Source organism: Hyperolius riggenbachi, chromosome 1 (assembly GCF_040937935.1).
Source record: "Hyperolius riggenbachi isolate aHypRig1 chromosome 1, aHypRig1.pri, whole genome shotgun sequence".
Classification (NCBI taxonomy): domain Eukaryota; kingdom Metazoa; phylum Chordata; class Amphibia; order Anura; family Hyperoliidae; genus Hyperolius; species Hyperolius riggenbachi.
Genome location: NC_090646.1, coordinates 144,113,348 through 144,131,839, shown reverse-complemented (window position 1 = coordinate 144,131,839; position 18,492 = coordinate 144,113,348). Strand labels below are relative to the sequence as shown.

General features: G+C 39.3%; 1 protein-coding gene across 5 annotated transcripts in view; it reads right to left on the bottom strand.

The window, feature by feature from the left end:
• The window catches only part of FAT1 (FAT atypical cadherin 1), a 376,731-nt gene that overhangs the window by 49,064 nt on the left and 309,175 nt on the right, over positions 1–18,492 (bottom strand). For all 5 annotated transcript variants that reach the window (XR_011030974.1, XM_068278660.1, XM_068278659.1 and 2 more), the window contains exons 13-18: positions 16,598–16,831; positions 12,141–12,530; positions 6,669–6,883; positions 4,349–4,486; positions 4,036–4,179; positions 2,119–2,316 (exon numbers count right to left, since the gene is read on the bottom strand). Coding sequence is in view for 4 of the 5 variants with exons in the window: in XM_068278660.1 (XP_068134761.1) it covers positions 2,119–2,316; positions 4,036–4,179; positions 4,349–4,486; positions 6,669–6,883; positions 12,141–12,530; positions 16,598–16,831 (1,319 nt within the window). In the remaining variant the exon portion in view is untranslated. The remainder of the gene's footprint in view (positions 1–2,118; positions 2,317–4,035; positions 4,180–4,348; positions 4,487–6,668; positions 6,884–12,140; positions 12,531–16,597; positions 16,832–18,492) is intronic.

The following is an 18,492-nucleotide window of genomic DNA, read 5'->3' as shown; positions in this document are numbered from 1 at the left end:
CACACAACACTATTACCTGTGAATCTAGAGAACAGAAGCAGATTATAGGCCATACAGGCATCAGACTTTGTCACGTGAAAGGATTGTTTGCAATGGTTTCTGCACTAGACTACCTAGCAGCTTCTGGCAATGGTCTGCTCAGTTTAGATGCATTGACTGCAGTGGGGAGGAGAGGGAGAAGAGAAACAGAAGGTTTACTGCTGTGAGTGGGAACAAAGCTAACTGCCCTGGGTAATTGCTATTTACTTGAGTTATATTGAGCGCAGAGGATGGAGAATGCCTGCACAGACATCAGATTGTCAGCTAGGACAATCGTGAATTACTGTGTCAGCTGGCAAACATCCAATGTCTAAATAGCTCTTTTGAGTCTGCAGTAAAATCTGCTAAAACCTATTCAATGATATAGCTGATCTAAAGGGATTGATTTTCCTCTAGACAAAACTGGAATTGTAATGTACATGCACTGTTATACCACTAGATGGCAATAAAGAATATTTCAGCACAAGGGAAAAAAATGAACTATGACTATACAGGGTTTATATCAGATATGCTGCAAATTAACCTCTGTTGACCATCAATAAAAATCATCTACAACTCAAAAAAGTATCTATAAATGTACTTTCTTCAAGTCATAAAAGGGACGGTTATTATTTAATAAGCCCGTGTCAGAATTAAATCGGTCTGAGCTGTACATCATGCAGTAGGAGGCATAATCAAATCTCAGCATTTGAAACTAACGCTTGCTGGCGACAATCCGAGATTACTTGCATGGAAAGAATTCAATGGGTCAGAGGAAATTAAGAATAGAATAATAAGTCCTCTGTGCACTAAGTGTTCAATTCTCTTTTATTTAAAACAACAGGAAGTTGTTCGGAGCAGTATTAAGCTTAATTAACCAAGTGTAAATTGCCTAGACATCAGTTTTCAGCAGAAGCTCAGAGCTACTGCTGTTCCAATAGCACAGTAATCTCTGAGAACCTTTCACCAAGGTACAATGCAAAAAAACCTGGCAATGATGCAACGAGCAAGGTCTTGCTAACACAAACAGAGGCTAGAAAAGCAATGGGAAAACACTGTTACCCTTTAAAGGAGGACGTTAAGAAAATAATGTGTGTATTTTAATAAATACAGTATCTAAACATAACTAGGGGGGTGGATAATTATAAAGAGTTATGATCTGAATTTAGATCAGCACTTTTTTGTTATCCAGTTTTAAGAATATCATTGTTTTTACAATGCCGTATTTACAATAAGTGATCATAATTTGGTCAAAGTTTGGTCACTCAGCCTGATCACCAGTACTGTAATGTCTGTAAACTGGTGATCTGCAGCTCAGCTCACTTGAAGGGAGTAACAAATTAAATAAGGAGTAACAAAATAGCTAGCCGAGCACCGGAATGCAGCGGAATGCAACCTATAGACTTTCATGTTGGCTCTGTACCAACATTTTTTAAACTGGTGATATGGGGGCAGAACCAAAGAAAGGCGTTCGGACTAATTTGAGTGAAACATCACTGTTCTCCATTGTAGACTATCACATTTGCCATTCTTTGCAGTCTATAAAGAGGCAATGAGCATGCTGGGGATCAGCTCGGGGAGGGGGGTGTCATAGGTAAATGTAAGGCTTTAGGGCTCAGCCTACACAGGAAACAGCAGTGAGACGTGTTCATGACCAGCCAATCAGAGACTTCCAAATTAACCACCTAACCAAGCTCATCACATTTCTTCATGAGTTCTCCTCAAGTCAATTTCTGCAGAATAAACTGATCTCTGTATAGTGCCTGGCAGAATAAGACCAGCGGTGTGTAAATTTGTATGGCCATAGTAGTCACAATAGACTTCAGTGGAACAGTAGAGCACCTTTAGAAAGATCAGAGCAAGGCACACTGGAGCAAAATTGATGCAGTTGCCCAGAGCAACCAGTCGAATTTCAGCTGTTCCAACAGGACAAAGATTCTGATTGGTTGTTTGGGGTACAGGGGCTACCTTTGCTCTACCTCTTATTGCATTGTCTTGATCATTTCACAGACAGAATAGATTGGTTCTATGTACTTTGTTAAGTACTGTGTAATATATTGGCTTGGTACAAATGCAGATTGACTTTGACCTTGTACTTACCTGAACTTGAAGCATATACTGATCATTGGCTTTTCGGCTGAGTGTAGCCACGGTAGTTAGAACTCCTTGCTGGTTAATCTGAAAAGTGTTATCGTCGTTCCCACTTAAAATTGTAAAGGTAAAAGGAGGGCCATTGTGAGATGAATCCTTGTCTGTCACCACCAAGTGGAGGACGCTGAAGCCGATCGGCTTATTTTCCTGAGGAGACACATTTTTTACAAGATTATAAGACTGTCACAGCCAGATGTATTTGTCTAGCGGCTGACAGGATGCAGGTTTCTGATCATGAAGAGAAGACAAGGTTAAAAACCCGGCGTTATAGCACAGCAAAGCACTGGCGTGAAGAATACATCATAATAGAAGGAGAGATTTAAGAAACGCGCAACACAAACATAAAAACTGACAAGAATGTGAGAAATACATTTTAGATTTGGTACCCACTGCCTGCACTGCATATACTTGAGACTAAATGAGCTTGTTAAGGCTTTGAGAGGGATAAAATAAACTTTCTAAGCCTAAATAAAGATGACAGAAGACAAAAAAATCATTTATGCCAGTGCTTCCTTTTCTGTTGCTGTATACATGAAATCCTATATTAATGAGGCTTCGAGTGCTTGTTAGTCACTATTGTGTACTACTGTCAATCCAATTTAAATTTTCCTGTGACAAAACTTGTGTGAAGTTAAATTAAATCGAAGGACTTTGCTTAGCCCTTGGCATTTTCTGCCTAATAAGGGAAACGAGTACATACAGCCCTAAGCAAAGCCTCGGGTTTCTGAAGAGCAAGGAATCAGAAAACAGCAATGCGAAAAGAGCATAAAAAAGTGCAAAGAGATATTCGTCTGTCAACATTACATTGCTTGCCTCCCATTGCCAATATCAGCAGTAATATTAACTGGCATTTTTACATGCTGGTAACCCCATAAAGTACATGATTTCCTACCCACTAATTTATAACATACATACTGTAAATAAGATTCTGATTAAATACAGAAACAACGAAACAAAACACTTTTTTTCTTCTAATTCCCTGAGAAGGACTGGATGGTTGAAATGAACATCAATGTACTGTGCAGTATTTTACATAAACTAAATCACTGGAGAAAGAGATACACACACCCCCCATGCACACACACACCCACACACAAATACAAAAAACTGGGATAGAGATATGATCGATTCCTGGACCTAAATGATCTAATTTGTTCCCTCCCCCTTTTCTCTTCTCCATTTTTTGCTCCCTCCCACCCTCTCCTCTCTATCTTCTGTTTTTATATTCTCCTGTTCTCTTCGACTCTTCTATCGTTTCTTCTTCTTCTTCTTTTATTTCTTTATTTGATTTGTTCTTTTTTGTTTTTACTTCTTTGGACCCTCCCTGCCTTTTTTTTCATTGAGGCTCTGACCATGCTTAAAGAGACTCTGAAGTCTCATAAAATTCAGGTTTTTATTTTAAAAATCTCTTTAACATCGATGCCCTAACGAAAATGCTGCAACCCTGTGGCTGAACACTAACTAAATCACCCCAAACCCCCAGCAAAAATCCACGACTTTCTTGGTCATGGATTTTGCTGCCCAGGGAGGCAGAGCTTTGAGCTGCAGCTCTGCCTCCATGCACGTCAATCTGTGCTTATCTCCGCCCCTTCCCCCTGCACACACACACAAGATACCCATAGATAGGGGTACAAATGCATTATGATTCAGCCAACTTGGATTGGACATCAAAGTCTCATCTGTGGGAAGCTTTAGCTGGTCTATGCTATTAGAATAACTGGACAAGTCAGACATCTTTGTAAGAGTGGCAATGCAAGCCCTAAAAGCACTGTTTGCAGAGCTCAAAGTAACGTGTAAAAATGATAATAGTAATACACATAATGGTGATTATTATGTCAACAACAACAATAATAATATAGCTGTTACCTGAATAATAATGCTGTAATTGCCTTTAGAGAACGAAGGAGGATTGTCATTAACATCAGACACATCAATATTAACTGTTGCTGAGCTCGTCCTTGTTGGAGTGCCATTATCTTCTGCTTGAATTGTTAAGGTGTAACCGGATATCTATAAAAACAAGTCAATTAATCGTCGGTCTGAAAAAAAATATGTATTTCTGTGACAGAAGAAAAACATGAACTAAGCTTATGATATGAGAAAAACAATTATCTCACACTGAAAACTGTTGTTATGTTCTGCAGATAATTGCTAAGGAGAGTAGTGTGGTGTGACTCACCTTTTCTCGATCTAAAAGTTTATTCACTTTAACTTCTCCTCGTACAGGATCAATAATAAAGGTATTCCCCAGATTGCCGTTTGTAATTGAGTAACGGATGTGACTGTTCAAAGGTCCATCAGCATCATCAGCAACAACCTGGAAGAAAGCAGATTGTCATGTGCAGCACATACTAGAAGACAAGCAGACACTTTTGAAAGAATTCTTCCTCATGTCCCAGTTTTGACTTATTAGAAGATTTCCCAGCAGGCTTGGCTCAATGTTTTCAGTGTTACCTTCATATATTCAACCAATGTAACAATAAAAAAAATGCCTAGAGAAACACGACTTGGGGAGCTTTTGTTCCTTGCTTGAAACTGTAATGTCTAAAGGAAGGTAATGCCGTTCTCCATTTTTTATGCAATTTACTTCCTTGTCAGATAAGTTTAGATGAAATACTTTAAGCACAACTAAGAAGCCTTTTTGTCTTCTCTTTTAGAATTTAAAGTCTGGTTAACTTTGACTCAACTGCACCAATTGCATTCAGACATCTACTTGGACTGCAAATGATGAAAGGTACGTTTTCCAAGCTTGGGAGTTAAAGTGGATCCGAGGTGAACTTTTACACATTGCATAATTGTGTTCCTTTCCTATTGTTTATAGGGCATTCCTCAAGCCAAATACTTTTTTTGTTTTTGTTTTAATACTCTAATTCCCTATAAACTAAAAAAGCCACACCCACAGATTTTCAGAGAGCCTTGGCAGTAGCAAAGGCTCATGGGAGCTCAGTCTGGGCAGGAGGAGGGGGAGGTGTTACTAGCCATTGATTTCAGAGGCAGAGGGGAGGAGGGAGGAGGAGAGGGGATTAGGCTGATGGCTCAAGATACAGATAAGCCTGCCTCTGTGTAATGTTTACAATTAACATGGCTGCTGTCATTGTATCACAGGAATAAATAATCATATTCTATTAAAACTGTTTGCAGCTAGATTTGCTGTGTAAACCATCTAAACTTTAGATAAGATATATAGACAAGTTTACTTGTTATAGTTAGTTTTTCATCTCGGATCCGCTTTAATACAGTTGGTGATAAGATAAGGTTGGTGTGAGAGCTCTGTTAAGGTGCCCATAGACCTAACAATTATGGGCAGATACGACAAAGAGACAAATTTATCTCTAATCGAATCTGATTAGAGATACATTTGTCTTTTTGTCGACTCTGCCCATATACTACAGGCCAATTCCTGCCCAATTTCAGCATGAAATCTTCAGGGAATCGGCTGAGTCCGCATCACCACTGCCCCTAATGTATAAATGTTCATTAGGGCATTACTTGTCCTGTAGCAGCCTTGCCGCAGTGTCCGTACACGCTACTGGTGCATAGTGTCTGATGTCAGCGCATAGCGTCTGATACGGAGAGCTGCCCGGAGGTTACAGACACCGCACAGAGGCTGCAACAGGACAGGTAATGTATAAATGCACACACGGGGGGAACATTTATGCATTGCGGCGGCAGGGTTTCGTTGTCTCGTCCCGAAAATCGACGCCGTACTGCCGCACACCCGACCAATCAACTTTGGCCCGACATCTTGCAGCATGCACGATCGACTGTGCAACCAATTTCCGTCCCGAAATTGGTTGTTTTGTCGGTCGGGCATGCACTTGGCAGTACCGATTTTCATCCAATTCAAATATAGTAATCGAACTGGATGGTCGATTGGCCGCCAAGTCGCCTGATGTATGGCCACCTTAAGTGTTAGGATAAGATTTGGCGGCGCAAATCTACTTCAGGGGACCCAGCAGGAAACCTCATAGGGAAATTCCACTAACCTGATTGGGTGGACGGCACCCTCTCAAACTGCTAGGTTTCCAATAGAAAACTATGCCCACACTATTCAACCAATCAGAATGCTTTGTGTTGTAAGAGGGTGCTGTGATTGGAGAACTGTTCCCTATGAGGTGTCCTGCTAGGTCTCCTAAAGTAGACTAGTGACAATTTGTGTGTAAGGTTAGTGTTAAGCAGGATAAAATTACTAAGTATAAAGGTGGCCCCGTGTGATACAGTAAAAAGATTCTATTTTGCGGCATTTATACGAAAACGATTAGTTGTACAGGGGGGGTCAGGCGAGGGATTCGAGTAAGAATTGTGATACATTTTTTCATTTTTATCGATATAAGTGACAAATTTTTCTTACAGTATAGCATAGATAGTCAATTTCTTAATTTGTAGCTCCAAGTAATTTTTTCAGAGCTTTCTATAATTTTTTCTTCATCATTAGGCACAAATTGAGGTTGCATATGTCACTAAATGCTTTTCTCTTTAAATAACTGAACGTAATTTACCATTAGGACAGACTGTCCGGATATGGCATCTTCTCCAACCACAGCATTGTATATGCTCTGACTGAAAACTGGCGAGTTGTCATTGACATCCGTTACGTTTATGGTGATGGTTGCAACATCGCTTAGAGGTGGAGTACCGCCATCCGTGGCTTCTACCATTAAATAATATTCTGCTGAGCTCTCATGGTCCAAACTGTCAATTATGAATACAGCTCCTGTAAAGAGATGAAAACAGACATTTATGTATTTAAAAAATGGGAAACTACTGGTAACTGATGACCTAAAATAATTCCATTGATTATCTTATTGTGAAGAATACCTTATTGTTATAATTATACATGGCAAGACACTCATTTTTAAAATAACAGACATTTTCCTCTCCAATGCAGCATTTAATATGGACTAGGTTGATTTTCACAGTTCCTTACCAGTGTGTTTTTCTTTTGAATTTTTTTTTTTTTTTACTTCTGACTTTCTAGGCATTTTTATCTGCTACAAGAGGCTAACAAACCCCTTATAACATTATGCACATATTACAGGTCCTGTTTATGCCCCATACATATGGGGAGTCCTCCAAGGGATCTGTCGCCCAGCAGGGATCGGTATATGATCCCTAGGGTGACAGAGTAGAGCTGCACAGATGTATAATCAGCCTCCGAACTAGTGATGCGTCTGTTGCTATCGGGGGGCACGGAGGGAAAACAAGTGTGTGTGATGGAGTGATTTCTCACGGGGGAGGGAACTAATGGATTGTGCAGTGTACCGGTACTGGGGATTGCTACAGATCCGCCATGCCAGATCCGCCATGCCGGATCTTCAGCCGACATTATGCGGCTACTGAGTGCATGCTGGTCTCCCGTTACTCAGCTATGCTGTGGCCAAGTTCAGACCAGCATGTGTACGCAGCTTTAGAGACACTGCCGCTGATCAAACCTCTGGTGGCTGCCTTGTGTCACATTGAAGGATATGAGGAGAAGACCTCTTTCCTCACTGAGCTGCAGGGCTGGCACACTGAGGTGACCCAGAAAGTCTTTTGCCTCTGAGCACTTCCAGGTATGCACAGATCAGAAATGAGCAAACCAAAATTCATGCTCACTCCTCTGCACAAGTCATCCTGAACATTCCACTCCAGACATCCCGAAGGCAAACCAGCGAGAGGAAAGACAGACAGCAAGGTCAGTGATCTCCAGTTACTTTGAGTACATTGCAGGCATTTAATAGAGGCCCCTTAAAATGAGGAGAAGAGGCCACACATTGTTTTTAAGACAACTTTGTTTAAACCCTTTTATGGCTATAACTAGGGATGAAACAATGTGATGTAAATAATTTCTCCTTACATTCAATTTTCATGTAAATGTTATGCAGCTTGAACTTGGACCAATAAAAATTGGCAGGTAGTTATTCTGATTGGTCCAATTTCAAGCTGCATATTATTTATGTGAAATTTGTATGCAAGGAAAATCTATTTGCATCTCACTGATCCTCCTTAGCTGTGACATATAGTAACTGTCTCAAAGTTAACAAATACCACTCAGACTATCGCACAACCTATTTCAGGTAAATATTTAATGCCAGGGATATTGCGCTGAGTTTCAATTAAATCCAACTAAATCCAGCACACCAGAGACTACTGCAAAACCTGTTTCAATCAAATCCTTAATTACAGCGATATTGCAAGTTTCACTTAAATCCTTAATATCAGAAACAGTCTACACCCTCGAAAAATAAAAGTCACATGGGCATAGTAAAGTCAGTACATCCTAATGTCCCACAGAAACCCACTCCCCATCATGATAGATGGGTTATTGGCTGCAAGGAAATGGAGGGTGAATAGTTATTTACACTGAATGAGTTTGAGAAAGAGAATGCAAGGACATGGATGAAGAACAGCTTTTAAAACAGGGAAAATTATGTCAAGAGAGACTACTAGGGCATGAATGTACTTCACATTGGGGGGTATAAAGAGGGGACCACAGTTTCAGTGGACCTCATCTTAAGCCAATATATATATATATATATATATATATATATATATATATATATATATATATATATATATATATATATATATATATATATAAATATATATATATACACACAGGATCTTCTCAAACAATTAGCATATTGTGACAAAGTTCATTATTTTCTGTAATGTACTGATAAACATTAGACTTTCATATATTTTAGATTCAAATACACACAACTGAAGTAGTTCAAGCCTTTTATTGTTTTAATATTGATGATTTTGGCATACAGTTCATGAAAACCCAAATTTCCTATCTCAAAAAATTAGCATATTTCATCCAACCAATAAAAGAAAAGTGTTTTTAAAACAAAAAAAGTCAACCTTCAAATAATTATGTTCAGTTATGCACTCAATACTTGGTCGGGAATCCTTTTGCAGAAATGACTGCTTCAATGCGGCGTGGCATGGAGGCAATAAGCCTGTGGCACTGCTCAGGTGTTATGGAGGCCCAGGATGCTTCGAGAGCGGCCTTAAGCTCATCCAGAGTGTTGGGTCTTGCGTCTTTCAACTTTCTCTTCACAATATCCCACAGATTCTCTATGGGGTTCAGGTCAGGAGAGTTGGCAGGCCAATTGAGCACAGTCAGTAATACCATGTTCAGTAAACCATTTACCAGTGGTTTTCTCACTGTGAGCAAGTGCCAGGTCGTGCTGAAAAATGAAATCTTCATCTCCATAAAGCTTTTCAGCAGATGGAAGCATGAAGTGCTTTAAAATCTCCTGATAGCTAGCTGCATTGACCCTGCCCTTGATAAAACACAGTGGACCAACACCAGCAGCTGACATGGCACCCAAAACCATCACTGACTGTGGGTACTTGACACTGGACTTCAGGCATTTCCCTCTCCCCAGTCTTCCTCCAGACTCTGGCACCTTGATTTCCGAATGACATGTAAAAGTTGCTTTCATCCGAAAAAAGTACTTTAGACCACTGAGCAACAGTTCAGTGCTGCTTCTCTGTAGCCCAGGTCAGGCGCTTCTGCCGCTGTTTCTGGTTCAAAAGTGGGTTCATGCTTCCATCTGCTGAAAAGCTTTATGAAGATGAAGATTTCATTTTTCAGCATGACCTGGCACCTGCTCACAGTGCCAAAACCACTGGTAAATGGTTAACTGACCATGCTATTACTGTGCTCAATTGGCCTGCCAACTCTCCTGGCCTGAACCCCATAGAGTATCTGTGGGATATTGTGAAGAGAAAGTTGAAAGATGCAAGACCCAACACTCTGAATGAGCTTAAGGCCGCTATCGAAGCATCCTGGGCCTCCATAACACCTGAGCAGTGCCACAGGCAGATTGCCTCCATGCCACGCCACATTGAAGCAGTCATTTCTGCAAAAGGTATCCCGACCAAGTATTGAGTGCATAACTGAACATAATTATTTGAAAGGTTGACTTTTTTTGTTTTAAAAACACTTTTCTTTTATTGGTCGGATTAAATATGCTAATTTTTTGAGATAGAAAATTTGGGTTTTCATGAGCTGTATGCCAAAATCATCAATATTAAAACAATACAAGGCTTGAACTACTTCAGTTGTGCGTATTTGAATCTAAAATATATGAAAGTCTAATGTTTATCAGTACATTACCGAAAATGATGAACTTTATCACAATATGCTAATTTTTTGAGAAGATCCTGTATATATATCTCACTAATATCATAAATGTGAAAGTTTGGATGTTTGTTACTCAATCACGCAACAATGGCTGAACGGATTTGAATGAAATTTGGCACACACATAGTACATTACCTGGAATAACATATAGGATACTTTTTATCCCCATAACCCAAAAGTGGGCTGTTGCAAATACAAATTTCACTGGGAAAATGTAAACTGCAGCCATTCTTACACCGTTAATGGCAGGGTTCTCAAACTTTGCACAGCTGGTCACCAGGTGACTGGGAATAATATTCAGAAAAGTGGGTGGGGCCTAATAAAGCCAATCAAAATTCACCTGTTGATTTTCAAAAGGCATATTTAATTGCTGTCATTCTTGCACTGTTAATGACACAAGCCTCAAACCTGGTACAGTTGGTCATTGGGTGGCTGGGGTTCAAATTAAGAAAAGGGGTGGAGCCACACACAGGCAAATAGATTTGTTTCATTTCAATGCAAATTATTAATGCCAAAGACCGCAAAGCTCACAAACTTGGTCATTGAATAATTGCATAATTGTGTGTTAGGGTAAGAAAAAGTGGGAAGAGAAAAAAACACCAGCCAAATACATACCCGGGCAACGCCGGGCCATCAGCTAGTATGTATATATGTATATATATATATATATATATATATATATATATATATATATATATAAAACTGAAGAAATAAATATTAAAAAACATTAATTAATAATAAAATACAAAAAAAAAAAAAAAAAACAATAACACAACACAAAAAATAAATAAAAAAAAAAACCACCTAAAACAATAATAGCTGCAATAGCTTGACATGGGCAGTAACTAGAAAACATCCATTTTCAATTCATCTCATATACTGCAAAGCATTTAAGAGGAGCTGTACTGAAAATAACATGATGGATAAAATTGCTTATTTTTACAACATTACTTTATAAATGATTTAGTTAGTGTTTGCCTATTGTAAAATCTCTCCTCTCCCTGGTTTACATTCTGAAAGTAATCACAAGTGGTGACGTCTTTACTGCTGTCAGGTGCATCTCTATGGAATGTTTATTTACTGAGAGTTCTGAAGCCTGTGAAAATAATAACTGGTCTTCCAGAATGCTCTGGAAGAAGAATCAGGCATGGCTAAACAGCCTAGGCTGTGACATCACTGGGAAGGTGGGGCTACATACCAACATACAGCAATATATAGATACTAGTAAAAAGGCCCGCCCGTTAAAAAACGGGGTTTTATTATATAGGATTGGAAGTGTTTTTGATGCTGAAACTAGGATAATTCATGTAAAAGTGGGTATCCTGAATATATTTACTACATTCCACTATATGTTATTACAGTGCCTCTTCAACTGGTAATAAACTGTACTTAAAACATGCCTGTTACTTCGTATCAAACACCATACAGTGTTGCAGCAACAGCACCAGCCTGTTTTAAGCTTTTCAGAGCATGTTTTCAAGCAAACAGACAGGCAGACTAAAAAGGAGCCCACCATGCCGAATAAACAACCTGCATGAGGTGTACTGTGGCATGTAATCAGCCTGTTATCTCACCAGCTGTAATACGCTCCATGTAGGTTGTTTCTTTCTTCATTTTTTTCCATAAGGAGGAATTGTTAGGGCATGCATGGGCAATAGAAGGGCAGCAGTACTTTATTTTGAAGAAATTATAGCTTAAATAGTGGGAAAGGAAATATTTAGCAGCTTTTGCCAACTATATAACATTGTACCATACTGGGACTGTTGATTTATAAACATGTCCTGTAGTAAGAGAAAACAAATTCCAAATAAATGACAGTACAGGAAAATAATACCTGTTACAGGGTTAATGCTGAATTTTCCTTGTTCGTTACCGCTGACAATCTGATAGGAAATTTCCGCATTTGCATCAATATCCCTGCTTGTGGCATACACCTGGACAACTTCTGTTCCCACAACTACGTCCTCCGACAAAGTGGCGCCATATTCTCGATGCTCGAAGACTGGCGGGTTGTCATTGATGTCCAAGACTGACACCAGAACTGTAGCCACAGAGGAGAGTTTCCGTGGCAGACCCTGGTCAGTGGCTTTCACCGTCAGTGTGTAGATTGCTTGTATCTCCCTATCTAGAGCTTTCTCCAGAGTTATTATCCCAGATGACTCATCAACAGAGAATTGTCCTTCTGCCGAGTTGACTAATGAATATTGCACCTTATGATTAAGTCCTGTAATAAAAAACACAAGAGATACATCATAAAACGATTATATGAAGCCCAATAATGCTGACAGTATTTTGACTGTAGTGCTTAAGATCTCCATTCACTGGTGTTTTGCAAGATAGCTATTTTGTCAAGTCAATTTCCATTATATTCAAACCCACAATCCTGCCATGAGTCTTGTCTATGCAAAACTACCTAACAGACTTTGGGCCTTGTTTTATTGCAAAGTAACAAGGGAGATAAACCATGTAAAATTCTGATTACTGTTCCTGTGTCTGATGACACAATACTTCTTAAAGCAAACCTGAAGCAAAAAAACAAACAAACTATATGATATAATGAATTTAATTTGTAGTACGGATAATGACAAGAACATTAGTAGCAAAGAAATGACTCTCATATTTTTATTTTCAGTTAAATAGCTTTTTTTTTAATAACATTGGATCATTCTGTCACAGTTGCAATTTTATAAACACACTCTGTCTTTTAAGCAATAAAACAAAGCAGAAATAATGACCCTTTTAACTTTACTGCAGTAAAACCTAATCTGAAGGTGTTTCTTGGATGTTTAAGTGATTCAGAAAACAGGACTGTAGTTGACCTAGTCACTCAAATAGCTCAGAGAAGCTCTTTTGCATTGATAACTGACTTTTTTTTTAACTCTTCCTGTACTGGAAAACAATATGGGACTATTTTCTTTGCTACTAATGTTCTATTTCTTAGCTGTACTACACATACAATGAATCTCATGAGTTTATTTTCCCTTCAGGTTTGCTTTTAGGCTGTGCCAACACAGGCAGTGTAAACAGAGAAGTAACCAGCTCTCTCTAAGCCTACATCCCAAATGCGTCTCTATTTAGGGGAAGGCAGTATAAAGGCCAAATATTTCAATGTAAAACACATCTATGCCTACTATATGCAGATTAATAAACTAAGCCAGATAAGTACCTTCTAGAGAAAGTGTTTGGAAGCCATATGGCTGAATTTGGAAATGTGCATCAAAAAGTTCTACAGGATGTGATGATAACCTTATTCATTGACTTCACATATTTCCAGCTTAACAAATTACATAGAACAATATACTCACTGTCTCTCCAATAGGCTAGCAGTCACACTTAGTGTAACAATGAGAAATACTGGAACCTAAAGAAGCCAATCAGAATTAATGTTATTGCCTCCCATGCCTTAATAAAAACTTCCTTCCTGAGGCACAACCCAAATCTATGACTAAGGGCACATACTGAGCCCGGCACGCATCAGTTTGATCCTTTGGATGTCTATGTCTTTTTGTGGATTTTTGCAATAAAGTTATCCGACTTTTTACAAACTCATCTGAAATCTGTGGATCCTTCTCGTGTTGCTTATGATGGTTTGGCTTATCCAGATCCTGCACCAGTGAGTATGCCTGAGGGGGTTAGAGAGCGTATGCATTTCCTCCACTTGTCTCCAAACTTCTTTGTAGCCTGAAGTGTGAAATAAAACAGTGCTGACCCGTAACCTAAGTCCCTCCCACTAATGTTAACCCTTTCATACCTTTACATCCTTACCCTAACGGCAAAAGCTAACCTCCTACATCCTTATTCCCTAACTCTCTTAATCTATGCCTACAGTCCTGTTTAAGGACCCTGCACTGTCTGCAAAACTAAACCGCTGCTACTTGTCCCAGTACCACAAAAAGTTACACTGGGCTTCTTTAAAAAGCTAAGTGATCTTATGTCAGTACCTGTTGCAGACTAGAGTTTCTTTGTTGAGCTTTATTTTTAAATATAACTACTGATGTCAGAAAAATAATAAAATAATGGACTTCATCATTTAGCCTGGGCAGAATAGAAACAGAAGAAATAGCCAATAGAGATCTGTGAATACTAATATATATATATGTAAAATATTTGTATAGGGCTCGTTTCTACTAGGGGAGATTTTCAGCGACTTCCCACACACGAATCCGGAGGCAGAATTGAGCCTATTAATATTAATAGGCTGCTTCCAAATTCCCCTCAAAAATGGAAGCACTGCTTCAGAATTTTGTACAACACACCTGAATTCCCACACATGGCACAGCTGGAGGGGATCAGATGAGTAATCACACAGCACAAGTGCCAGGAAACCCAGCCTTATAGGTAGGACAATATTATATTTATGTTTTGCATTCGCTATTTAGAACTCATTAGCCTTGCCAAATACTAGCCTACATAAAACGAGCACGCACACACACACACCTTTAAACATTTTGGTTTACTAGCGTTCAGTGATTCACACATATGTACAATGTGTTTTTCCCCAAGGAAATATGCAGACATTTTGGTGCCTCGTAGCATAAACAAAATTCTCAATTTCTGCAGCTACAATAAAGTCACTAAGAAAACACATGTGGACTGATAAAACAAGACAAAAAATGCAGAAAAGCATCAGCCAGTAATACTGTCAGTGTATTCGCCTCTGTTTAAACAGGCTGTCAGATGAAATGAGACTAAACACATTACCGTATCAAATGCTGAGTGCATCTATAACCTCAACAGTACTTTGCTCTACAGACAACTGAACAGGAAAGTTACTAACTCTAAAGGGATGCAGAATGCTGGACAACATAAGTGTTTCAGCCAACCTGGACTGGATTCTAAAAAGGACCTCCATATAAGTTGTATGTTCAGGGTACATTGCACTGTAAATGACTTATTTACTATGTAAGTTTCACTCACAGCATTAACTATTAATCTGACAACATGAACCCCCTCCTTGGGTTAGTCCACAATCCTCATAGCAGATTCTCAAGGTTTACTTTATGCTTTTGAACCGCGGTCCATGGCTAAGACTTAAGCCTCCCACACTCGTACATGCACTACACGATACATATATAGACATATAACTATGGTAGGGACTAGATTGGAAGTCATTCTGAGGGACAGTTAGTGACAAGATAATATACTCTGTACAGCGCTGCGTAATATGTTGGCGCTATATAAATAAATAAATAAAAATAAATAATTAAGCACTGCCGCCTGTAGGGATCGTGGCTAGATCCACTGGGTGACAGTTTAAGTGCTGTACAGACTCATTACTAGCCTATAGGCTAGCAACGCATCTGTTGCTATGGATGGGGAGGAGGGACAACACATTTTTAGTAATCTCCTCTATCTACAAACACTTGTGACCTAATTGTGGACAGCATCTAATAAGGCCCCTTCCACTCCTAAAATGTTTGTTGCGGTGAAATGCTTCTGCAATTGCACCGCAATGATCCCGAAAGGCTGAACCGCACATAACTGCTGCAGTGCAACCATACAGTGAGGCATACTTTACAATGAAAGTTTGCCTCTCTTTCCAGTAAACTGTGCATGACGCACTGCAGCTCTTATGTTGCCATGACTGGAACCGTCATAATGCGATCAATGTGATAGCACCATTGGAAATCACTGCTTCTGTGTCGGGATACGGCGATTTTCTGCAAAGCAACGTGACGCACTAAGTGTAAAAAGCCCTTTAATCCTCATCACATATCTTCCTTAACCTCAATAAATTAGTCTCTCAACCTCCTTAGCGGTAATCTCGAGTCAGGCTCGGGGCGGAAATCCTTAGCTCAGAGCAGTAATCCCGTGCCTGAGTGAGTTATATGCAGGAGCCGCTGCAGATCTCTCTGTGGTATGTTTTTTTCTTCTTGTTTTTAGGGTCTAAAAGCTTGTGAAAAAATTGCACGGCTTTTAGACCCTAAATCTCGAAATAATTATAACGCCAGGGAGGTTATAACAGAACTGAGGGAGAATTTCACCATCTTTTAACAGGATTTTTTCCCAGCATGCACTGTTACTATAGCCCAAAGAAAGTGAAAGTAAGCATTCCTGACTAAATAAAAATTACTTTGCAATGTTTAATATATCAATGTACTAGGAGTACACAGCATTCATTTCAGATGTTTTACCACACAAATCCTATATACTGTATAAGATGTGCATGGTGGAAGGTTTATCATAAAATCTAGCTAAGAAATAAAGCATGACTTAATTGTCTGGACAGCTATTTATACAGCACTAAAGCAATCATTTATTCCTAGATTGCGAATAAGAGATGGTGCATACCTATATCAGCATCTACAGCCTGCACTCTTGCAACCGGAGTTTTGGGTTCAGTATTTTCAAACACAGTCACACTGTAAGGATCTGAAGAGAACTCGGGAGCGTTGTCATTTACATCTTCTAATGTCAGCTCCACAGTGGCCTCACAAAAGTTGCCGCCTCCATCCGTAGCTCTCACTAAGAGATGGTAGACATCCTGGATCTCGCGGTCAAGTGGCAATGAAGTTTTCAATTCACCTTAAAGAGAAAAGAAAATATATTGAGTCCAAACTATATATGTAACTTTAGAACTGTAGAAGAAATGAGAAGCTACTGCAGGAATTACAATGTGATTCTAAAACACTACAATGACATCAGTGGATACATTAAAATTCAAGAACCATTTCTGAACATCCTCTCGTTAGCTAAATGGTCATGGATTATGCAGTATATTATAATCTCGTATAGTAAACTCTGATATAGTAACACGTTGGGTATAGTGATCTAAATGTCCAGGTACTGGCCAAGCACCATTATAAGTATATGGGAGTATTGCCTGCTATAGTAAACCTGGATATGATAGAACTTCTGTTATAGTAAACCTGTTATTTGGCCCTTGCAGTACTCAGTATCTGGCTATAGTGGAAAGTGGGTGGACGCATGTGTCATGCGTAAGTCAGAGACCCATGAGCCTTGGTCAGTGGGCAGCCAATTGTATCCTGCATGCTACTTTGGGCCTGCGTGGATGACCTCAAAAGCACCAGCCAGAGATACCTATACTTCTTGTGTAAGTGTAAGCTATGCTTCTTGTGTAAGCTGCTGCTTGATTACTGAGGGAATTGCCTGTCATTTGTGACTTGCTTGTGCAGGGCTAAAACACTGAAGTATCATCCAGGCTGCACAGAAATGTGGACAAAGGAGTGCACTATAAGGTACTTGCATTAACTGGTGAGACCTATGCTTCCTGTGCAAGCTGTTGTGTGATTATTGCATGCAAATCCTGCATATTGAGCACTGTGCAATCTAGCTTAGACACTGTCTGTGCTTGCTTGCTAAAGCATTGCAAAGAAATTAATTACTCCCTATTAATGGCTGACTTAAGATACAGTGCTAAAGTATACTTTATGTGCTTGAATATGACAATATCTGATATAAAAAGACTTCTGACATAGCAAATTATTTTGCCTGATCTCTTGAAGTTTACTATAAATGGATTCTACTCTGCTACTCTACATATTGGGAAACTTCATGTCTTCAGTTCCTGCTGGGTGTGAACTGTTTGAGATGGCAGGGATATCGTTTTACAGAAAATATATTGAGTTAGCAACTATGCGAACTTCAAAACACAGGGACAAAATCTGCTCCATATAAACCCGATCTAAAACAAATATCAAACCAGGCCAACAACACTGAAGGTTCAGGCAAAGTAAACTCTCCTCTCAACCTAGTAGATATAAGAGAACCTATCCCACTATGGATGACCAGACTTGGGATGTCATGTCTATGCAGACTACACTGCCCTTCATCTACCAGCCTCATAACTTGCTGGCCAGATGCCCCCATTTCTTCTCAGGACAATACCTTCATCCATGAACATGGAGGCTCAGAGGAGTTTGCTGTGTTTTAGTGCAAGAAAAAGTGAGGAGCGTTAGTGTCTGTACAGCCATACTTTCCCACCAACAAAGTGAATGGGAGAGGATGAGAGCTACTGAGTATCACTTGTTTGCCTCTCCAAACACACTGGCCCACATGCAATTTACTTTTTCTTCTGAGTTTTCTCCTAGGAGATCATTTTTCATCTTCTATTTATAATAACTTTTCAACACTTTGCAATTGAAAAAGTACCAAAAAGTAGAAAAATGTACTATCAAAACTATGTTAAGTATTTTCTTACTCACTGATCATTTAAAAGGCATTTT